Source organism: Neofelis nebulosa, chromosome 10 (genome assembly GCF_028018385.1).
Source record: "Neofelis nebulosa isolate mNeoNeb1 chromosome 10, mNeoNeb1.pri, whole genome shotgun sequence".
Lineage (NCBI taxonomy): Eukaryota > Metazoa > Chordata > Mammalia > Carnivora > Felidae > Neofelis > Neofelis nebulosa.
Window position 1 is genome coordinate 97,290,264 of NC_080791.1, and position 23,372 is coordinate 97,313,635.

General features: G+C 57.8%; 1 protein-coding gene across 6 annotated transcripts in view; it reads left to right on the forward strand.

Annotated features, from left to right (window-relative positions):
• TSPAN18 (tetraspanin 18) overlaps nt 1–22,685 on the forward strand; it is a 187,640-nt gene extending 164,955 nt beyond the window's left edge. For all 6 annotated transcript variants that reach the window (XM_058688730.1, XM_058688728.1, XM_058688729.1 and 3 more), the window contains 7 exons: nt 4,153–4,225; nt 5,748–5,942; nt 12,273–12,347; nt 13,384–13,482; nt 14,020–14,202; nt 17,462–17,545; nt 19,645–22,685. In XM_058688730.1, coding sequence (XP_058544713.1) covers nt 4,163–4,225; nt 5,748–5,942; nt 12,273–12,347; nt 13,384–13,482; nt 14,020–14,202; nt 17,462–17,545; nt 19,645–19,692 — 747 coding nt within the window. In that variant the 5' untranslated portion in view covers nt 4,153–4,162 and the 3' untranslated portion in view covers nt 19,693–22,685. The remainder of the gene's footprint in view (nt 1–4,152; nt 4,226–5,747; nt 5,943–12,272; nt 12,348–13,383; nt 13,483–14,019; nt 14,203–17,461; nt 17,546–19,644) is intronic.
• The last annotated feature ends 687 nt before the right edge of the window (nt 22,686–23,372 follow it).

Below are 23,372 nucleotides of genomic sequence, written 5' to 3' on the forward strand. Positions count from 1 at the left end.
AAGCCAGAGCCAGCCGAAGCCAGATCCCGCCCTGGAGAGCTGCGTTGCCTGGGAGGGCCAGGGAGGGGCTGCTGGCACCTGGCCTCCGGCAGACTTTCAGCATCTTAGTGGGATCGCTCCTTCTGCCCTCCAAAGGCCCATCCAGTTCAAGCCTGACGGAGGGAACCGATGAGTCATCAAACTCCTGTTCCATCGTTTCGCAGAGGAAGATGCTGAGGCCAGAGAAAGGAAGTGACTTGCAGAACAGGACACTGGGACTCTGGACTCCTAGTCCAGTGCTCCTTCTGCCCCTCTCCCTATCTGAAAGCTGCCCCTGGACCAGGCGGAACACAGGATCTGGAGTGGGCCGAGTGGCGTGCGTATAAGCTCGGGGATGTCAGGCAGGTCACTTCACTTCCCTGAGCCCCGGTGCCCTCGTGTTTGCGCTCCCCGCATCACGGGGCTGTTGAGTCAGGGCAGCCACTGCGTGGGCGTGGCATGTGGCTGGCAAGGAGTCAGTCCTGAACAAATACTATTTTCTGTCCTCTTGCCCCTTTTCAAAGAGCACAGGGTCTCAGCACATGTGCGGAGTTGAGTCAGCCTAGTGCCGAAGGGAGAGGGGGTTGGACCGCAGTGCCTAGGGTTCAGGTCATTGTCCCGGGGATCCTGGGGTCAGGAGTAACAGCGGCCCGGTGGTCACGTCCAGCTGCAGAGCTGGGGTGGTCATGGTGAGAGGAGTCCACTCTGCCCCGGGCCAGGTGCAGTGGGGAGCCCTTTCACGGGACTTCTCACTTAACTCTCACAACATGCCACGATGCAGGTCCTACATGCCCATTTTTGCAGATGAGGAAACTGAGGCTCCCGGAGGGTAGGTCACTTATCAGAGACACAGAGGCAGAAAGATGAAGAGCCAGGACTGGAGCCCAGGTGTGTTTGATTCCAGAGGCCACTATGTTTAGATGCGGGTTAGATGCTGCTTCTAGACGGCCGGAGATGGAGGAGGGGCGTGGCTGGTGAGTTGGCCCGGAGGTGGCATCCTGGAGAACTGCTCTGGAGGCAGGGATGATGGAAGTGACAAAAACGACCCACAGTCGAGGATGATGATCAAGACGTTCGGCAGCTGGCAGGCACTGGCATGGACCGGTCAGAAGGCAGGCTGGCTAAGCAGCCTTCTGGGCTTTCTGGCCTCAAGAAGATATCTAGAGAGAAAGGCGAGCAAATGGGGCATCAAAAGAAGTCACATGGGGACTGTCCTCACTCTGGAGAGGGCACAGCAGAGAGAGGAAAGGAGGTGCAGGAGTTGGGAGCCCGCTGCTGTGTGAGTCCTCACACCCCCTCTTTCTAAATATCGGGGGTAGAGAGGACACAGCGACCCCACGCACGCAAAGCCCTTAGCCCAGCACCAAGCTTCCTGCACGTGCTGTTTAATCAACATTTGCTATGTGGCGGGTTTTCTTGCAGTCCAAACCATGTACCAATCCCTGCTGTGTCCCAGGAGGAGGGCACGGCTGCTGTGCTTCGCAGGGGCGTGGTGTGGCTAGATGTCCCTTGTGGAAAGGTCCCTCTGGAGGCAACTGGCTGGAAGGGGAGTGGCTGGAGGTAGGGAGACGGGGCCAAGACTGACAGCATCTGACTGAGAGAGGATGAGGCCAGGAGTAGGACTGACGCTGGAGGCACTTGAAAGATGCACGGAATAGAGTGGATGGTGTCACCGGATTCTAGCTTTGGAGGCAGATGATGCTGCATAAACTCAGGCCACAGCTCAGTGAAGTAAAGAAGAATCATCCCCCCGCCCACGCACATGCATACACACACACGCACACACACACTCCATCCAAATTGGACTGCCGGGGTTCAAATCTTGGCTTCACCACTCACTAGCTGCAATCTCAGGCAAGTCACCTAGCCTCTCTATGCTCTCAGTTTCCCTCTCTCAGTTTCCCATCATTAAGGTGATGATCGTACTTGTTTCATACGTTGTTGTGAGTTCATACACGTCCAGTGCTTAGGGTGGAGCTTTGCACGTACTAAATGCTCAGTAATGTCGTTATTCGCAGGGGTAGAGACTGGCCAGGTGACCCCAGGAACCCTGTGTTTGTTTCCCTTTTCCTCTCACCCAATCTAAGAAAAGCCCTTGGAGCGCCTTTGGAAGGACAAAGGCTTTGAGCCTGGAGGTTCACTCCCTGATTTTTCTCTTGGAGTGGCCTTGGGCTCATCGTTGTGTGACCTGACGTGTTGGTTTCTGCCACCCAGTAAAGTAAGAAGGCACGTCTGGTTCTGATGCTCAGTGCCCTGCCTGTGTGTCCCCTGCTCAGTTCTGTCTTTATCTGGCACAATAGGCCGAGCAGTTCAGCCAGCAGGAGGTGGGCCATTTCAGCCGGGAAGCCGTAGAGCTCCAGGGCCCATGCCTGCCCAACCCAGCACCTTCCTCACGGGGTCCCAGGTGCCTGAGTGGTGCCATGGCCACTGCTCAGCTGAGATCAAACACTTGGCACGTCAGTAGAAACCACGAGAAGAGAGGCGAGGCGCCACCCTTTCCTGTACGCCCTTCCCCAGCAGCGGGTTCCCCCTGTGCTTTGCTCTCCGTGGATTCAAATGCACTTTAAAAACCCTCTGGCCTAAAGCAAAATGCAGCTCGGGGCATAGTCCTGTGGTCACCAAGAGGAATGGGCCACATGGCCCTGGCCACTTTGTTCCTTGGACTGTGAGGGTGTTGGCCTTCCTTGCTGGGGAGGGCGTTGGATTGTGGTCTGGGGCAGCGAGGGGGCAGGTTTGCTGGGCGCCCACCGTGCGCCAGGCACCGTGCACGGGCTCTGGCGTTAGATCTTAGCATTGCCTCCTACAAGCTGCGTGGCCTTGGGCAAATCCCTTAATCTCTCTGATAATTACATACATACACCTCGCCAGGTAATGTGAAAGTTTGCCCTAACCAGTGCGCACACCTCATTGGTTGTTACAAGAATTAAATGAGATAATATACGTGAAACGCTTGGCCATGTTAGCACACAGCGGGCGCTCCCCAATGGTGATTACTATTATTAATATGATTCATCATAGACCTCGCAGTAACCACTTAAGGCGGGAATTGTCAACCTTACTTTGTGGGTGAGGAAAAGTGACCCTGGCTCTCTCCGCAGGGAAGATGGGAAAACGTTGAAAGTAACGAAGCACCGTCTTCCCCATATTCGTCGCGTCCAACACGTACTCCCAGGATCCTTTGCACCAAGTCATGTTGTACAAGCACAGACCGCCTGCTGGGGTCACCTGAAGAGGGACTCTGGACTGGCTCAGCTCCAGCCCTGCCCCTTACCAGCTGAGGGACATTGGACCTGCTATTTCCATTGCGAGCTTAGTTTCCTCACCTGTCACTTGGACCTCTGATCCCTGTCCCGAGGGAATCAGAGTCTCTCCCTGGGGCAGTCGTGAAGAAAGTGTGGCAATATTGAATACAGGTCTGACCCATGGCAGCAGGTGCTTCTCCCCCCGGGGATGTGGAAGGGCTACATCTTGTGGCTTTCAAGCCCCAGTGCCTGGCACACAGTCGATGCACAATTAATGCTGGCTGAACAGAATTGTACTCAGAGACTCGCTACCAGGGCCATACCTTTAGGTAGGACTAGGGAAGGCTCCTTAGGTAGGTGGGATGCCGTAGGTCTCGGGTTGGAAGTAGTCAGGGTGTGGGGAGGGTTTGGCCCCAGGAACAGGGCTTGGGCCCCCAGGTATGTGCCCACATCCCTTTGCCCCTGTGATACCCCTCCTCACTGGCACCATGAAACAGCCCTGGGCAGTCCTTCGGGCTGGAGGGTGTATGGGGTGGTAGGAAGTTAATGAGGCCTGGATTCGGATTCTGCTCACAATACTGCTGGGAGGAAGCTTCTGGTTTTAATCTCCGTTGTCAGGTTGGAAAGAACAAGACTCAGAAAGGGAGAGTGATTTGCCCAAGGCCACAGAGCAAATAAATGGTGGCATCAGGCTTAAGCCCAGGCGGGCTGGCTTCTCCAAGGTCTCACTCCTAACTCTGGCCCCAGCAGCCTCTGAGAGAGGAAGTCGTTACCAGTCTCCCTCTTCCTCCACCTGCTGCAAGGGCAGGGCTGACCACTGGGAACCCCCATGGGGAAGGGCCAGGGGTGGGTTCCCCCAGTGGGAAAACTGAGGGGCCTTGCTGTTTTGTAGGTAAAACACCATGGAAGGCGACTGTCTGAGCTGCATGAAGTATCTGATGTTTGTTTTCAATTTCTTCATATTTGTAAGTATTGCTAGAACATGCCTGGGATCTCCCTGGGCCCCTGCTGGGTGGAAAGAACAGACCACTGCTTTGAAGTAGTCACACGGGACTGAGTCCTGGGGGCAGGCACAGGGGCCAGTGCTGGAAGCAAATCTACCTGCCCAGCCAGAACTTCCTGGATGAGAAGCCCCCAGTAGTGCCCACCCCACTGCAAGGAGCCCACTGGCCCAGGAGGGATGTTGTACCCATGACCCCCGGGATGGTTCAGGTCTCTGACAAAGGCCTGGGGCCTCAGCCCTGACTCCCGCCTTGGGATCTGACCCCTGTGGAGAGTCGGGGAGAAGGAGGAGTTGGGGGTGATCAGAGGGCAGGCCAGAGAGCCCCCGCTCCACCCTGACCCCCAGAGGCGCAATGGCGGACATCCGGGCTGGATGCGCTGAGCTGATGTAACCACCTGATGTAATTTGAAACCTCTCTGGGCCTGGGGTTCCAAGCTGGCTCCGCATCTTACCAGCTGTGGGGTCAGAAGCACACTTCACCTCTCTGAACCTCAGTATCTTAATTCCCTGCCTCAACAGGCATTTGGTGAAAATTAAGCGCGATTAGTTTAGAAAGTGCCTGGAATGTGCCAGCACTCCATAGCTTAGCTCCATCCTTAGCATCCAGCCTATGGATTCTCTACTTTAAGGCACAGAGAGGCCCCGAGTGCTCAGGTGGCCAACCCAGCACCTTGTAGCCACGCCCACCTGCTGGCAGCCCCCCAGGGCTCCGCTCAGGCCTCTGGCTTCTCCCAGGAGCAGAGCCACACTCTGGGACCAGAGGTTCCCCAGAGCCACGTGTGAGCTTGGAAGGTGGGCCCGGAATTCAAGTCTGTAGGGTTGTTTCCTGCTCCTCAGGATTATGGGCAAGGGAGGGAACCCAGGAGAGTTGCTGACATGGATACAAAATAGATGGAGAGAGAGGAGAGAAAGAGTCAGACTTGACCGGAAAGGAAGCTCTCTTTCACAGTGACCCTGCCCTGGACGGCACCAGTGGACTTTCACTCATCCGGGTCTTGGCAGGGTTAGGACAACCTGCGGGGGCTCAGGGTGTGGCTCTGCTCTTGGGAGAAGCCAAAGGCCTGAGCAGAGCCCTGGGGGGCTGCCAGCAGGTGGGCGGGGCTACAAGGTGCCCTCTGGAATCAGAGGGTTGGACTAGAGGACCTCATTATCCAGCAGTTCTGACATTTAAGGGCAATGTAAAAAGTGGCAGATAAATTCTACGTGACATGGTCCTCAGCAGCCTGTGTCGGGGTGTGGGTCAGAGATTGGGTTTAGAGGATGTACTAACGGTCTGGGCATCCAGGAAAACACAAACGAGAGAAAAGCATTGCTGGGACACTGGTTCGCGCAGCAAATGGGGCTCCTGCCTGGTTCTCTGGGGCTCACTGGGGCTCGCCGGCTCCACCCTGGGGCCTGGCTCAGAGAGATGGTGTATGTTTGGAGTGTCTAACCTCCGTGTCTGCCTGTTTCTTCTCTTCCCTCCTGACTGGCCCTGAGGGCAGCTGGGTGGGGCCTGCCTGCTGGGCATCGGCATCTGGGTCATGGTGGACCCCACCGGCTTCCGGGAGATCGTGGCCGCCAACCCCCTGCTAATCACGGGCGCCTACATCCTCCTGGCCATGGGGGGCCTGCTTTTTCTGCTCGGCTTCCTGGGCTGCTGCGGGGCCGTCCGCGAGAACAAATGTCTGCTGCTGTTTGTGAGTAGCCCCATCCCCCACCCCACCCGCGGGTGCCCTGGGGCAGAGCGTGGGGGGCCCTGTGTCTACACTGCAGAGGACTCGGAGGTCACACCCAGGTCCGAGCCTAGGAGGCTGTCCTCCAGGAGTGGGAAGGCCACCAACCTGTTCTGTTCGCACTGGTGGCCCCAGCTTTCGGAGCCTGGTCCTTGCGACGGGCCCATGCCTGCCGTGTGGGCCGGCTGTCCTCAGATGGAGCATGGCCTTGGCCTCCGGGTCTGAACAGCCAGGTTTCTCCAAGGCATAGTCAACTGAGAACATTAACCATGATGCTTCCGAGAACTCACATATATAACTCCTTGGTGAAAGAGGAGAGATACCTACTGGATGAGTCTCTTGCCGTTTGCATTTCCGCTTTTAAAACAGAGGTGATATGATCTCTGAAGTCTCTTTATTCGTTAAATAAATAGTCCCTGAACGGCTCTTGCAAGCCACACAGGGCAGGCAGGCAGGCATGTGGCCGGCCGTGCGGTGGGCCTGGGTTTGAGCGCATACCCTGCTCAGACCCCTCACTAATGATGTGACTCAGGCCTAGTTTCTAAGCCTCTCTGAGCTTTAATGCCTTCGCTTGCTCATCAAGGGGCAGCTTAGCTATAGGTTGGAGCCAAATGAGGCGAGCAGTGGACATTCTGTTTCTCTGACCTTCCGTGTTCCCGTGGGCGGGGGCCCTTTGGGCCTGCGCCTACTTTCCTGGCCTTCCTCCCCTGTGAAGTCCAGTGGGCGCCCAGGCCTGGAGAGCTTCTAGTTTGAGCCCAGTCCTTCTCCATGAGGCGTGTGTGTGCATGGGTCAGCGTGCAGGTGCCCCTCGTGGGTGAGTGGATGGAGGGGTCAGGAGTTCGGCGACGGGGAGGTGCGGCTGGTGAGCAGAAGGACTTCCTTGCAAGGTTATCTGCTCCTGCCGCTTTGGCGAGCAGAGATTTGCCACAATGCCTCCTCTCCAGACCAGAACAGATGGGGTGGCCTCTATTCATGTCACGGTGACATTCCCCATATCCCAGACAGGAAGTGAAATCAGCAGTGAAATGTGTGATTTGGGAGCCCTGGGTCCCTTTGGCCTACAGCAGCCTGAACACCGCAAACTTTTCGTTTGGAGAGAAACAAAGAAACCTGCGGGCGCCCCCTGGCGGGCCTCCTTCTGCAGTGCCAGCCGTTGCCAATGTTGGCTTGGGAGCCCAAGGGGACTTTAAAAGGAGCTGGGATATGGGTCCCTGGTTAGGCCCACCTCCCTTTCCCCCCTCACCTCAGCCCCTGGGGCTCATCCTTGACCTCAAGACAGGGGACCAGGCCAGGGTGCTGGACTGGGAGCAGGCTGGGGCCCTCAAAAGTCCTCCCCATGAAGTGGCAGCCTCTGAGCCTGCCAGTGAATGGATACATCAGTCCCCCGCGCTTAAGGGGGAAGACCAAGCCCAGAGACCAGCTGAGGTGCACTCCAAGTCCCCCAAGGAAGAGCTGAGTCCTAGCTGTGGCCAGGGCCTGGTCTTTGGAACCTTAAATTAGCCCCTTCCACCCCTCTCCTCTGCCACCTTCTCTTTCCTTCCTTTTCTGTCTACATTCCTCTCTTTCTTTTCTTGATCTTTCTCTGCCTCCATCTCTCTGCTTCTTAATCTCTTGCTTTCTATTCCTGCTGCCTTTCCTTATCCCTCTCCTAGTCTCTGCCCCTCTCTCCTTACTTCCCCTGTGTCCCCTTCCCTTCCCTATCTTCTAATCCTCCCCTTCCCTCCCTTCTTCCCCACTCCTCCTCCTCTCTCTGAAGCCCAGCACCTTTTAGCTTGAGGCCACAGTGCAAGTCAGAAGCAGGATACTCTTCCCCCTGCCCAGCAAAGAGACAGAGTGCTAGCGGGGGAGGGGCAGAAAGACGAAGGAGACCCAGAATCCAAAACGGGCTCCAGGGTCCGTGCTGTCACCACAGAGCCCGACACAGGGCTCGAACCCATGAAGCATGAGATCACAACCTGAGCCAAAATCGGACGCTTAACCGACTGAGCCACCCAGGCACCCCAAAAGAATCAGGGTACTCTTGGACCCATGAGGGGGTCCCTTGTCTCTCAGACCAGGGCTAGTCGAGGGGCCCCTCACCTAAAATGGACTCCCATGTCTGAAATTCACCTAAAATTATGTACAAAATATTACGTTAGGGCTTTGTGTGCATGTACATATGTGCTGTGTGTGTGTGTGTGTGTGTGTGTGTGTGTGTGTTGTATGCACATGCATGTTTCTGGGGACAGACCCCACAGCTTCAGGAAGGTTTTCAAATAGATTCGTGACCTCATGACCTAAAAATTAAAAAGAGCCACTTCTGTTTTCTAACCTGGACCGGCCATGCGGTGGCTCCCGCTGAAGAGGGGCACAGAGTCTCCCTACAGGTAGCCACTCGGGTCCCTCGAGAATCCTGAGACCCCTGCTCCTCCACCTTCAGGGAGGGAGGCAAGACTTGTCAGGAACAGGACCAAGAGGAAGTGATGTCAGCCACTGCAGCAGAGGAGGAGGGGGGGGGGGTGGGGGGTGGTAACTGAGCTGCCCCTCCCCCACTGCTCTGAGTCTGAAACCCCAGGTCCCCATCACCCCCAGCCGACCCAGGAACCTAATGACTGCGTCACCCACTGATCAATTTCTCTAAAGATACAGTTTCCAAACGCTCCCGTTGATCAATTTCACAGCATTTTCACATTACAATGGGACAGGTTCCGCCTGTAATGGACATCTCGTGGCATCCCTTTTCCATAGTGGCTTACCTAGGAGTCATGTGCAGACGGTTCTTCACCAATTTATTTAAGATTCAGAAGTTTTTAAAAATATTTTCTGACAAAGGCTTGCTAAATTTTAGGAAAGGAGCACAGCGAAAAGAAATAAGTGTATTTAGAAGAGATAAATGAGCTGAGCGGCACATAAAGCGTGTAAATTTGGTCAACATTTATTCGAATGAGAACTGAGAGTGGATGGGCCGGTAGGCAGATGGGCTAGAAAAGCCTGGCAGTGCTCGCAGGTAGGCAAAATTGCCGTTTCTGTCCCTCGGTTAGTGTTTCCAAAATCCTAAGCAAAGTGCTGTACATTTGATGCTCAGGAATCACTGGCAAATGTGTCTTTAGGCAAATGGGATGAGGTGAGATTAACTCCAAAACCCTGGGAAAGCCCTCGCCCCCAGATGGGAAGCCCCGGGGAGGCGTCAGGACAAGCCCCGTGGCCAGGTCCAGGGGAAGGCCCTCCAGATGGGAACTCTGTTCAGCAAGAGGAAGCTCCTTCATGCCGGAGAAGGCAGATTGGCAGAAGTGGCACCACAGCCCTTGCTTTGCTTCAGGTGACCTGCTCACGCACGCTCAAATCACCCCTCAGTCCCTGCGCTTGATGAAACCCTGCTCCAGGCAAGGAGATATACAGGCCCCCTTCCTCCTTCAAGTTACTAGGTTCATTCTTAAATTCCATCTCGTGAGTCATGAACCTGGGCTCAACATTCACTGCAGGAAGTTGGGGGCCACATCTGCCTTCTGCATAGTGGTTTGCTAGTACCTCGCATCGTGCCTGGCACAAAGCAGGTGCTCAGTGAATAGCCCTGGGATGAAGGGACAGAGAGGAAGTGGTCTTAGAGGTCTGATAAGAGCATGGGCTTTGGAGTCAGAAAAGCCGACGTTCCAGTGTCTGCTCTGCTACTTCCTGGCTGTGTGACCTGAGGGCAGTTACTTAACGTCTCTGAACCTAGACTCCTCCTATGTAACATGAAGGTGAGGGTACCTCTTTCCCAGCCATGGTGTTGTGATCGTGGCTCAGTGAGAAAATGAGCATCTTGCTTCACTCTGTTCCTAGCACATGCAAGCACTGGATAAATGTGAAACTTGGGTTGTCCACAAGAGACCCTACAGGCAATCTAAAAAGTCCTAAAATTTTTTTTTTAATGTGTATTTTTGAGAGGGAGAGAGAGCGCAAGCAGGGGAGGGGCAGAGAGAGAGGGAGACGCAGAATCAGAAACAGGCTCCAGGCTCCGAGCTGTCAGCACAGAGCCCGATGCGGGGCTTGAACCCACAAACTGCGAGATCATGACCTGAGCCGAAGCCGGATGCTCGACCGACTGAGTCACCCAGGCGCCCCAGCAATCTGTCAAGTCTTAAGACCTAGAGGCTCTTACAGGGTCTGGGGTGACACGGTGTTCAGAGACTGGGTTCTGGAATCAGAGTTCCCACGCTTCTCCAGGTGCACCGCCTACCAGCTGGGCCAGCTTGGTCACAGTACTAACCCCTCGGGGTACCAGTCTCCCCCTCGGCAAGCCGGAGGTGTGGACAGTCACAGCATCTGCTTCCCAGGCTGCCGAGAGCATCCCAAGAAATGAGCCACGTACGATCCGCGGCGCCTAGGCGGTGAGCTGTCAATAGATTGGTAGCGACTATTATTTTTTCAGAACTCGCCCACACTTGTCCTCAGGAAGGCCGTGCCTGCCTCTTGGTTCTGAGCCAGCATCTGAGCATCCGTACGCTGTGCCTGCACCAGCTAAGCGAGGTCCTGCTAAGTCATCCGGGAAGGCAGCACACCCCCAGCGCGATGGGCACACGGTGTGCGCGATGCTCGAGCTCGGTCTCATCCATACTTTATAACTGTCTAAGCTGTGATCGATAGCCAGGGCCAGCTCAGTCGCCTCGCCGAGGATGGAAACCATTTCTGGGGCTACTCCTTGCCAGCTTGAGAACTTCCGGCAACTCCACCAAGAGGGCAGGGGGCAGGGAGGGGCCCTCGCGGTGGCCACGAGGAACAGAGCCGGATGGCCATGCGTCTCCAGCCAAGTGGAAGTGCCAGGAGCCCCGCCAGGGCCCTCTGTCAATGTCACGGGGCTGCAGGGCCTCTGGTGGAAGTGGGGGCTGTGGGGCTGCAGAATGGACCGTGGCTGTCGCGGCCTGGGGCACAAGAGGCCCTCTGTGACTCTCCCCTCCGTTTAGGGAACTCTGCCCCCCAGACCCCAGCAAGCCTGCCGCTGACCTTCCGGAAGCAGACCCCCAGGGTTCGGGAGAATCCCTCAGGCCAGTCCTGAAGCAGGCCCTCCAGCAGAGACAGAAGAGGTAGTGTGGTGCCCAGAAGGGACAGCTGGGTGAAGAGGAAGGATTTGCTCCGGCATTCTCGGGCTGAGTCTCCGTGGGCACTGGGGGCTGGGTCCTCTGCTGGTGGCCTCTAGGTGGGTTGACCACGGCAGGACCACACCGTGTGATCACAGACTGGAAATGCCAAGGGTGCCAGCAATGCCGAGCAACGGAGGCAAAGTCATTTCCCGTTTCTTCCGCCAGCAGCCTTCGGCCAAAACGGTGCCCGTAATGGCCGGGGTCTGAGATGTAGCAGATATAACAAGGTCATGATGGTGAGTGGGTCACTCACGGACGTGTTCGTTCATCTGATAGCCATGCTCCCACACCTGTGCTGGCGGGCATCGGGAACGCGGCGTGCGAAGTCACAGCCTGTGCTGCTGATGTTAGTGGAGGGGTGGGGGGTGGGGTGCTGGCCGCTGCTGTGCACACACGTCCACGGGGCCCTGTGATGTCAGGGAGGCAGGAGACAGGAGAGGCTTCTCACCGGCGAGGGGCTGGGCTCCACCTGGTCTGGAAAATGAGGAGCTGGTGGGCGAGGAAGGGAGGGGCCTTCCCCAGGATAGGGAGTGCAGGGGGTGAGGGCCCGAGACAAGAGGCATTATGGATACTTTGGGGAACATCGAGAAATACGAGGAGTAGAGCAGAGAAGGGTCCGTCAGACTTCCACCTCCGGCCCTGGGTTCTCGGATGTTGACGGACGCATCACCTAGCCTCCCATCTCGCTCCTTTATCGTGGCTGAAGATCCCTATCACCTCCCCTCTGCCCCTGGGAACGAGAGACCGCAAGGCAGGGAGAGGGGGTGCTGGGGCTGGCAGGGTGTGGAGAGCCGGTCCGGGGTCCCCCGGGAACCCAGGGTTTCCACAGCGTGTACCACCCACGTGGACAGGGCCCCTCCAGGTCAGCACGGATCGCCTTCCGGGGCTGCCCGGTGCCATCGCTCACACTGAACGCTGAACAAGGGGTATCGTCGAAGGGGTGCTGTTGGCGCAGAAGGCATATTTGTTTGCTTACTTTTCCGTATTTGTGTTGCAGCCTTGCTGACCCCAAAGATGGATTGTGGGCATGCTTATTATGAAAAAATGTCGCACCTATGGCGGTGAAGTTCCTTAGTCTTATAAAACCGGTGCATTTCGTCAGTTGTGTAACAAGCGGAAGGGCGCATCCGCCAGCGGCCGCCGGGCCCCTCCCCGCGGCCCTCAGGGCTCACGAGCCTGCCTCTTGTCTTTGCAGTTCTTCCTGTTCATCCTCATCATCTTCTTGGCGGAGCTCTCGGCGGCCATCCTGGCCTTCATCTTCAGGGAAAACGTACGTCCGGGCCCACGTGCCCCGGCCCCACAACCCCAGCGACCCTCTTCCTGCAAGAGTTTTTCCAGAAGGCAGAATCGGAGGGTCCTTAAGGGTCTCCGCCCTTCCGAAGCACCTGATACAACCCCACACCTGATTCTGGAACCTTCCATTCCACACCGTACCCAGCAGTAGTCATTTGACAGTCTGAGGACAGTCAGAGAGGCTGTCCCCCAAGTCCAGTGATGTGCAGGAGAACAGAGCACTTTTGCTTGAGGCGTGGCCAGTATCCAGTTTGGGCAGACTGTCCCCACCAGCCACCTTATTCCAGGGGCTCCAACCACCAGGGGTACCAGCTCCCTCCCCTGAGTCTATAGGACCAGCCACTGCAGCCAAAGGGGGCCTGGAAAGGAGGGGGTTAGGGGCTAAGAGACGCAAGCCGGCCTGGGGGAGGGGAGGAGGCGAGCAGGGGACAGACAGGAGGAGGAGGCAGCCATGTGGGCAGGGAAGGGAGCCTCCGACTGGGCACCACGCAGGGCCCCGGCCCGTCACTGCAGCGGGAAGGAGGGTGGTTAGACCCCAGGAGAATATTTTGAGGGCAGGAGCAACTTCCAAGGACACCTCTGGAAACTGGATTTGCAGACTCCCTGCTCCACACTGTGGTGTCTTCAGGGGCTGGGACCCCGGGGCTGGGACCCAGGGGATCCCCCGGCTCTGGGGGACAGCTCAGGATGGCAAGCTGCCCATCGTGGATAAACTCTGCATCTGAGAAATGGCCGCAGGGGCTGAGAGAGGTTCCCAGCGTGCCCTGGCCTCGGGCTCGCTGAGGGGTGTGTGGGGAGGCTTCCCTTTCGTGCCAGTGAGCCGATACGGGGAGGCCACAGGCCCTGGAGTGGGGACTAAGGGGCCACCCCAAGTTAGGAGAATCCCCTGCGCTGGGCCCTCAGGCCTTCCCTCCCCTCCGGAAGCAGCTGAAGAGACATGGACGGGGGGTGGGGGGGGGCTGCACCTCGCTGCTGGGCGGGGGTCTTAGCCTGCCCTCTGCCTCTTCCCCCAGCTCACCCGAGAGTTCTTCACCAAGGAGCTCGCCAAGCACTACCAGGGCAACAACGACACAGATGTCTTCTCTGCCACCTGGAACTCCGTCATGATCACGGTGAGTGACTCCCCCAGGGATGCCATGAGCATTCAGAGCCACGATGCCCAGGGCGGCAAGTGTCTGGCCTCCAGAGCCCGCTTTGCTCAAGTGCCTGCATCCATGATCAGTCAGCGCCAGCCCACTGAGCCCGGCTTGGCCTGGGACTCAGCATCCGTACAGCATTCTGGGCCCTTATTAACGGCCCAGCAAATGCAGTCCAGACTCCGGCTGCAACCTGTTTGCTACCCCTGACCTGAGTCCTCAGACAACTGTAATTGTCAGTGACAGTAATCGCAGCAGGAGTTTATTGGGTGCTGATGCCTCGTGAGGTAGGGGTTGTTATCGCCACCTCCACCTCCGCTTGACACATGAGGGCGCTGAAGGCTCAGAGAAGTCGAGTGACTTTCCCAGGGTCACACAGGAGGAGCAGATAGAACCCAACCTGGTCTTGACCCTCTCTACTGCCCTGCCTGATGGTGGCCTTGGCTGTCTGCCCATCTCTGTCCCTGGGTCCAGCCCCCACCCACCAGCCCTGTCCCTGTGCTCTCCTCCTAGTTTGGTTGCTGTGGGGTCAACGGGCCTGAAGATTTCAGGTTCGCATCAGTTTTCCGACTGCTGACTTTGGACAGTGCCGAGGTCCCGGAGGCCTGCTGCCGGAGAGAGCCCCAGACTCGGGACGGGGTCCTGCTGAGCAGGGAGGAGTGCCTTCTGGGAAGAGACCTGTTCCTGAACAAGCAGGTACCGGGCCCTGCTCCCCCAGGCAGGGGCTGCGATGGCCAGAGCCGGGCAGGTGGCCGCGTCGGCACAGAGGGTCTGAAGTCGTCCCGGAAATCCTCTGGAAGTGTCGGCTGCCATGTGCAACTCCCGAATGGGGGCTGATGAAGCTCCCTCCAAGCCCCTGGGGCCCAACCAAAGTAGAGGAAGGACGAGGGGAGCAGATGGGCCAGCGACAGCAGAGGCCGGAGGGGTGGGCGTTTTGTCTGGGGTTAAAGGGTGGGTAGGAGTTTTCCAGTGTTCCAGGCGGAGCACTCCCCGAGCTTCCGATAATGCAGGTCGGGAGTCAGCCCCTGAATTACATAGTGGGGGCCCCTCCTTAGCCCTGATTCTGGGGGAGACTCACATGTGCTGTCTAGAAGCACCTCCCGACCCCGAGAAAGCAAGGCTCCTCCCCCCCAGACTCTGCTTCTCTTGCAACCCAAGGACTTGATCTCAGTCTGAGAAGAAGCCCTTTCCTCTTCTTGCAGGAAGAAGAGGCTTCTCTGGCCCCTGCTTTGCCCCACCTCCCCCTGGCCCCCCGCACTGTGAGACGGACAGTGCCCTTGTGCTTGATTCCTCCTTCCTGCCGAGTGCTCTCCCCCCACCGGGCCCCCAGCCCCTGGGGTGTGTGCGTGAGACCAGGCAAGGCAGGGGTGGGGTGGGGGTGGGAGAGGGGAGCAGGGATGAACCCGGTGCCTGCCCCATGCCCCTCCCTTGATTAGGCTTTTGATGAGGATCTCCTGGGAGAGTTGCAGATGCAGGGGACACAGCAGGGAACAGGAGACAAGGCCCCTGTCCCTGTGGGGCTCACAGTCTAGCAAACTAAGTCGTACTTTCACATGGTAATGATTGCCATAAAGAAAATAAAACCTAGACAGGAGCTAGAAGGGACTGGGGTGGGGGCCTCAGGGCAAGCCTCTTAGAGCCCCAACGAAGGGGCCTGACTGAGGCCTGACCCTGGCCGACCCAAGAGGCCATTCAGCTTGGAGCTCAGCACCTCGTCTCCTGTCCCCTGCACATGCCCGTGCCATGTCAGAGGATTCACAAGGGCCCTGGGGGTCAGGCCACTGTGAGCTTGGAGTAGCGAGGGCCCCTGAGAGGCTGGGTCTCAGCCTCGAGGGGAGGCTTTAGGATGTGGAGGGGTGCCTGGGGGAGGTTTTCAGGCTTTGATGTCAGGCGGGCCTGGATTGCCGCCTGCTGTGACACCCTCTCTGGACCTCAGATTCCTCATGCTGTGGCACACACTGCTGGCCGTTCTCCCCGGAAAGACGGGGTCTATTAGACCCCATAACCACCAGGGAAAGGCAGCACGTCCTACTGCCCTGCATCTGGGCCAAGTGACCTCGCAGCAGCCAAGGACAGGCGAGCAGAAGTGATGTGTACAACTTGTGTTAGGTCCTTAAGAGGAGGCACTGTGCCCACCCCTACTCCTTTTCCCCCCTGGCTGGAATGGAGCTCTGGTGACAGCCATCTGGGACCTGGCAGCGGAGGGTGGCCCCCCAGGATGTCAGAGCATCACAAGAGGAGCCCGGGCCCCTGACCACTCCGTGGAGCAGATGAGCCACCAGAGCTTGGGATTTAATATGAAAGACAAATGAACTTCTGGCTGGTTGAAGGCGCTGCTGTTTGGGCCTCCTGGTGCCCACAGCCAAACCTGTGTCCTAAGGCCACTTGTCAGTTATTCAGGGAGGCTTTTGCTGGGGCCTGTTCCTTTCGGGCTTTATCCTCAGAGGCTGCCCATTTCTGGACTCATCCTTGATCATGACACCTTCTTCCATCTCCTGGGCATGGCTTTGGAATCAGCTCATCGGGGAGGTCCCTGTGCAGCTACATTAGCCCTTTATGTTGACTCTTCTCTGTGCTTCATAAGGATCCCCCGAGATTGACTTCTGGGATCCTTTTCTGAGATGCTCATATCCCTCCTGGGCATTCTTCCTTTCAAAAGCCTCTGTGGAAGGACTCCTTCCTAAAGCCCGGTGTGCATTTCTGACTTTGCCTTGCACCCCATCACAATCAGTGAGCAAAATGTCTGAATGCACGGACTTGAAATCCCAACTAAAGAGGCTTATGCAAATTCCCTTTGTGTTTTACACACAGCAAGAGTTCTGGAAGTTGGTAGCTTTGTCCTGTCAGTCAAAGCCTGGTCTCTGTGATCTTTGTGGCCTTTCTTTGTACATATCAGTCCACGGTGGCAAAATGGCTGTCATAGCTCCAGGTACCCCACCCATGTTTAAGACACAGAGCAGGGGAAAGTGGGGCACACCATCCTTCCCAGAAAGCCCCGGTAGACATCTGCATAGATCTGGATGGCCGGGACTCAGTTACGTGGCCACCAGAGGCCAAGGCAGAAGGCCCCTGTCTGTGGACGTTGAATTAGCCCACCGCCGTTGACCATTGAGCTCCGATGAAAAGAAACGAAGAAATCCCGAAAGAAGGTGACCTGTGATGAGTGCTCAGATTCCCCCACTGGGATGAGTCAGACCCTCCAAGGCGGCTTCTCCAGCTCATTCCTCAGCCTTCCCTGGGTCAAGATGGCCCCCCAAGCAAGTCAACAATGTGTTCCCCTGCTGGAAACAAATCGGGGGGCTTCCCAGTAGATGACGACCTTGCTAGAACGCGACTCCAGGCCAGAGTGGTGACCACCAATAGGAAATCGTGCATACTCCCCATCTGTCGGGTGATACTAAGTCTTCTCTCCTCACAGCATCACTGTTTCTCTGCTTTATCCCCAGCGCTCCCTACCTGCTTCCTGGCAGGTTGTGAGTGTGGGTGCTGCTGTGACTCTTGACATAAAGTGCTACACCCTCATCCTCCTGGCATGGGAAAAGTGTTCCAAGCCAGAGAATGAGAGCAGCACGTGCAAAGGCCCTGGGGTGGGCTGCAGCACAGTGAGGACCCGAGGCAAGGGCGTCAGTAGGACCACACCCACGTTCTCGTGTGTCTGTATCCACCTCTATCCCAGTTCGTATATGCCCAGGACTGCTTGTCATCCGTTTAGAGGGGACCTTGAGGGTCGCGGCGGTCTTCGGTGTATTGCTGCCAGATTGCTGTTTGTAGGCCTCCTGCCTCCCAACCCCTCCCCCCCCGCCCCGCCCCCATCAAACAGTGGATTTGACAGGGTAAGTCTGCTGCTGCCTGAGCCGTGGGGCGGGTCACGTGCCAGTTCCCAGGCTTCGTACCTCGTTCCTGATTCTGCACTGTCTCTCCGGTTGTGGCTTCACCTCTGGTCCTTCCCTCCCAGGGCTGTTACACGGTGATCCTCAACACCTTTGAAACCTACGTCTACCTGGCTGGAGCCCTCGCCATAGGGGTGCTGGCCATAGAGGTAAGTAGAGGCCCCACTTCCACGGGTCCCCTGGAAGCAAGGCACACGTGGGGTCTTGGGGAGATCCCCCGTGCCCTGCACCTTCCAGCCTACCTCTGTCTCCACATCCTAAATCTAGGACCAAATTGGCTCCCTGCTGTAGGGACAGTATAGGCCCCACTGTGCCTGTCTGCTGCCCGAGTCGCTGTTGGACTCTGGTCTCATCCGAGCAAGTCTCCAGCAGTGAGTGGGCAGGCCCTGAGAGTCACCCCCCCATCCTCCTCCCACTGCCCCCCTCGCGGTTCCTCTCTGCCTAATCCTCCCCCAAGGTCCCCCAAGGTCCAGCGTGAACTCTTAACTGAGAATCAACACCGCTGCCTTGAGGAAAAGGCTCCGGCTTGTGCTTCTAGGTCAGGCTCTTTGTGTGTGTGTGTTGGGGGGGGGGGTTCGGGACCTGTGAGGCCTTGTCCACCTCCCAAGGGCGGTCTTAATTAACCCCTTCGCCCCAGTCCCGGAACCCCCATCAAAAGGCAGGCAGCTGCAGACTCCGGCCGCGGCCACCAGGGGGCGCCTCAGCCGAGGAGCGGAGCTGCCCCTCCCTTCTCCCCGCCCCCTTCCTGGGTCTCAAGCCCCCGCTACTGCTGGAGTTTGGACTGACCGCGTATAGCCCACGCTTGGCCATCTGCAGGAAGGACCGCTCCCGGGCCTCGGCCAGCGGGGAAACGAAGTCAGGCGGCCGGAGCCCCAGCCTCCCCGTCCCTCCTTTCGGGGACGTCTCGAATGCCCGGCACCACGCGCAGCTTTCAGGATGGGGGATGGGGGGTGGGGGAGCGGGAGGGGTCCTTCATTCATTCATCCGTTCATTCAGCAAGCCTAGATTGAGCCCCTGCTTGCCAGCAGCCCTCCAGGGAAAGTTCTCTCGCGGGAGGACACTGAGCGAGAAACAGATAAATCTGCGCTGGGACTGCGGAAATGGCGGGGGTGTGCCCCGCGCAGGAAGGACTCTCTTCAACTCCCGGGGCTCTGCCTCTCCCCACACAGGGCCTCTGAGCCACAGATTGCTTCTCTGCAAGATGGCGCTGCTAACCGTGTCCCCCTCCCCCTCCCCCCGGCCGTCCTTGCTCCTGGCATTGTGGGGGTTGCGGAGGATGGGGACTGCATGCCTGGCGGGGGTGCGGGGGGGCTCGTTAGACAATGTCTGCATTCTTGATCCGCCGTCCTCCTCACCCCCAGCCCCCAAGCCCAGCTGTGACCCCTATGGGAGGCAGAACCCTGCTCCGGGAGGAGGGACCTTAACTGTATCCCTGTCCCAGCCTCGCTTCCCCTCCCGGAGATCTGGCCACGAGCCTGGGCTCTAGGGACTGTCCCTTGTGCAACTTGCAAGAGCCCTGACCGTGGGGGCATCGGCCATTCTGGTCAGAGGGGCATCCCTGAATCTGGGTCTCTGCCTGCCCCCAACACCCCAGGGCCCTTAGGTAGGTGTTCCGTGACTGTGCTCTCAACTCTGGGAAGGGCTACATCGCCCTTGCCTATTAATAATGATCCTGGCAACTTTCTACTAATCATCTACTAGAGAACAGGCCTCGTTGGGCTATTGATCACCTTCTACTTCATCTTCCCACCCTCCTGTGAACTAGAAGGTGGAGTGTGTGGGACTTGGGAGCATAGGCTGTGGGGTCAGAATGCCTAGACTCAAACCCCAGCTCCCTCACTTGCAGCTGTGTGACCTTAGGTGAGTTGCATGACCTCTCTGTGTCTTGCCTCCTGTAAAAGGTGTTTGAGAAAGCACTTGGAAATGTGCCCGGCACATGGTAAGCTCCAGTACATGCTCAGGCCAGAGAAGGGACATGTTGGGCCCAAGGTTGCTGCTGGCAAATAGGGGAGCTGGATTTGAACCCATGTCCAAAGCTCCCTTCTTTCCATGACTACACTGCACAAAGGGGACCATGCGGAGGGCTTGCCCCCAAGGAGTGTCAGGAACCCCTACTGCGGGAGGGTGCTGAGTGATGGGTGGGCCCCCTTCCTGTCCCACGGCCGGTGGCTGCTTCCTGTTGGGGTGGGACAGCCCAGTGCAGGGCTGGGAGGCCAGCCTGACAAGCCAACTTCGACTTCCTCTGCAGCTTTTCGCCATGATCTTTGCCATGTGTCTCTTCCGGGGCATCCAGTAGAGGGCGTGACCTGGAGCCTGAAGCCTCACCCGCCACCACTGCCCGGCACCCAACACCCTCCCCTCCCCAGTGTCCTTGCCCTCTTGCCCCCAGGGGAGGAGGTGAAGCCATCATGAGTGGCCAGAGGAAGGGGCAGAGGAAAATAGCTATTTTTTTAACAAAACAAAATGAAGACAAGAAAATGGATTGACGTACCCCGCCTGGACTCCGGGCTCTCTGCGAGGGCCCCGGCGCTTGAACCCAGGGAGCACTCTGCACTAGAGACCAAAGGAACCCCAAGCCCAGGTTCCCTCCTCAGCCCCGCCAGCCCCTAGCAGCCCCGGGGCCTGGGCCTTCTCCTCAGCTCCAGGTGCCAAGAACGGGAGGATCTAGGCAACAAGGAGGCAAAAGCAACTCTCAGACCGACAAAGCCCGGGGGCCCCCTAGGAGACTTGGGCACCGTGTCCCCGAGGACCTGGAACCTACACTGAAGCCCTGGTCTTCTGAGGATGGAGTTGTCCCTGCCTCAGGCTGGGGCCTAGAGTGGGCTGCAGACGCTGGATCTGAGAATGGCCTGGCTGGCAGGGTCCTCGCTTCCCCCGTCTGTTGGATCAAATAATCCGGAAGGCCCAGAGAGGGGCAGTTTGTCATTCACAGTCACACAGCACAGGCGTGACAATTGTGAACTGGAACCCACTCGTCCCTAGGCTGCCTCTCACCGTTGCCAGGGCTCTGTCAGTCTCAGTGTCCTGGTTTCCCGAGAGAGAGAGCAGGCTGGTCAGGAACTTCCCAGGCCCACAGCTGAGAAAATTACAGACTATTGCCCCTGCTCTCCTCCCACCCCACCCCCCATACTTCTTCCTAAGCCTGCAGGGACACACACACACACACACACACACACACACACACACACTACCGTCCCTTTGCCACACTGCCCACCTCTGCCCACAAGCCTAACCCCTTCCCTGTTCACCAACTCTGTGGCTCCCCGGCTGGAAGGAACCCCCAGGATCATCTGGTTCTCCTCTCCCCACCCAGAACTGAGGCTTGGACGTCTTCCACAAGCTCTCTGCCAAGACTTTGCCACCGTCTTCTTGCATACCTCCAAGGACGGGGAGCTTACTACCTCCCAAGACAGCCTTCTGCCTTTGGACTGCTCTGCCTTTTTAGCATCAGCTCAATGCACATTAGGGTTCTCTGTTTCTCTTTGGTTGCATCCACGGCATCCCACGTTCTCTTTCTCCTTCCCAAAGTATTAAGGCCAAACATCGTCTCCCCCCAGATGCATTTTCTGCAGGCTACACAGCTCCAAGACCTCTCGTTCCAGCTGTGACATGCTTTCCTGTCCCTTCACTGTCCGTAGCACATTTCTGTGTGTTTCTTCCAGGCTTGGGCAGGGAGAGGTTGTCCCCTAGACTCACTCACGCCTACACAGCGCCCACCGATCAGTTCCTCATATACAGGCCTTACATCCTAGACCGGTGTCGGCGACCGTATTACAAGATCCCTCGACTCCAGTGAATCAGGAGTGACTACCGGAGGCTGTTGAGAGGATCTGAGGTTTGGCCTGGGGTCCGAGGGAAAGGACAGCGTAATCCTAGTTGGTGTCTGCCCGACAACTTACGCTCGATTAGTGATGTCTGCCGCGGGCTTGGCAAGGGGAGGGGCGGCGTGGCGCCTGACCTCCTCTCCACGTCCCTCTTCAGGGTCTGGGAAGGGCCTGTTCTGACTCCCAGGCCCCGCGTCAGCTTCCAGCCTCCCTTCCAGCTTTCCAGCCAGTGGGGGAGAGACAGCTGTGGCCTGGAGCCCTGTGCTTCTCTGCTCTGCCACCTGCCCCCTTCAGAGATGCAGCCCCAGTTCTGTGCCTGCTGTAAAGATTGGCTTTGACCCTCCTCTTGTCTCTCCCCTTCCCCCTCCCATCCTCCTGCTGTCCCCTCTAGTCCCAGGTCCCCCTCCTGTCTCCAGGCTGGGGCTTGCCATAGAGTCCCTGTAGCAGCCTGTCCTGGCAATTCCACACATGATGCCGTGGACTCCCTAGCGATGGGCGTCCCCGGGACCCTGCAGCTGGAACCCCAGCCCAGCCCGAGAGGGGCCTTGGGCGTGCCCCTCTCCAGCCCCGCCCACCCACATGCTTAGCTTCAGCAGAGGCAAATGGCCTAAGGTTGACAAAGAGCTGGCTTGGCGGGACTCAGGGTCTGACTGGGCAACTGTGTGGCTCTAGCCCAGGGGCATCCCAGACTTCCGGGCCCCATCTGGTCCGCAGCACCCAGGAGAATCCGGGGCCTTCAAGGTAAGGAGGGCCTGGCATCTATCTGGCACCCACCCCCTTCCTCCTGTCCAGTCCATCCCCTCAGGGGGAGGAAGGGTGGGTCCTGGAGGAACATCTGGCTGAGGCAGGTTCAAGGGTGGATAGGAGACTCATCCCTAACGGCTTTGCAGAAGGGGGCCAAGGAGCCCCTTATCTGGCTACTGCCCACACTGGGGCCGGAAAGAGAAAGCAGGCAGTCCGTAGCATTGACCCAGGCTGGTCGTTCTATGCTGCCTGCAGCCATTCTGAAGCATGAAAAGGCAAGGTCCGTGCCAGTCTGGTTCAACCGAGCCTTTCCCAGGCACTGAGGTCTAACTGGGCTGGTCCACGTACGGCCGATAAACAACCCTACCCTGTTGGTCACACACACCCCAGGCTGAAAGCCACCTTCCGGCTCCGAAGCTGCCGTCTCTTAGAAAAGGGAACCCATCTGAGGGGTTATGAAGCTCTCGTCCCTCCTTTCCACACCTAAGGGACCCAGCCAGGATACCCCAAACCAGCTGAGGCCCCGGCACCCCCATCTCCCAGAAGCCCCCTCTTCCCTTTCCCCATGGGTCCCGTGTTGAAAGTCTATTTTGAAACCTGTACATGTTCCTTCCAGTAGATAGCAGAGCTAATTTATCATGTTTATTTCCTGTGAACCCCCCCCTTTTATATTCTATATCAAGAGGAGTTTTTGTAATATAAAACAGGACGCCCACACTGATGGTTTTGCACTGGTTTTTGTGACTGTTTCTTACAAAAAGAAAAAGGAACGAAGAATAAATAGTGGCTGTGAAGAAGGTGGTCTTGCTTGGGTGGGGGTGGGGCAGAAGGGGGGAGCTGAGGCACGGAGGGCGCGGGGCTCCAGGGGCAAAGGTAAAGGGTGGTGGGTGGAGCGGGGGTGGGGGGTGTCTTCCCAAACCTTTAGGATGGGGAGCCGGGCCGACACTGGGCCTTCTTCGGGAGATGCGTGGGTCCCCCTCCCTGTTTGTCACTGCCTCCCTCCCAGTGATGGCTTCTTGCCTTAATCCCCCACCACATCCCCGGACCAGGTCTGCCGGGCTCTGCTAGGTCCCTCTGGGCCCAGCTCCGATGTCCAAGCAGCACAGGATTTCATGGCAGCACCATCCCAGCAGGCCCTCATTACCACCCAAGGGACAAGGCCAGCCGCCCTCCCGCTCGCCCCACCCCCACCCCGGCTGAGGCTGAGGCAGCTTGGCCAGCCCGGCAGGTGCCTCACCCAGGCTGCAAAGCCCATGCTTTCTATTCCCCTGTGCCCCCTGGGTGGGGAGGGGAGCACTGATCCACCATGCCCACCGGTGACTAGGACAAACCACCCATCACCCTCCAGAGGATCAGCCCAGCCTTAAAAGGCCTGGGTCAGATACAGGACATGATGGGGCCCCAGGGC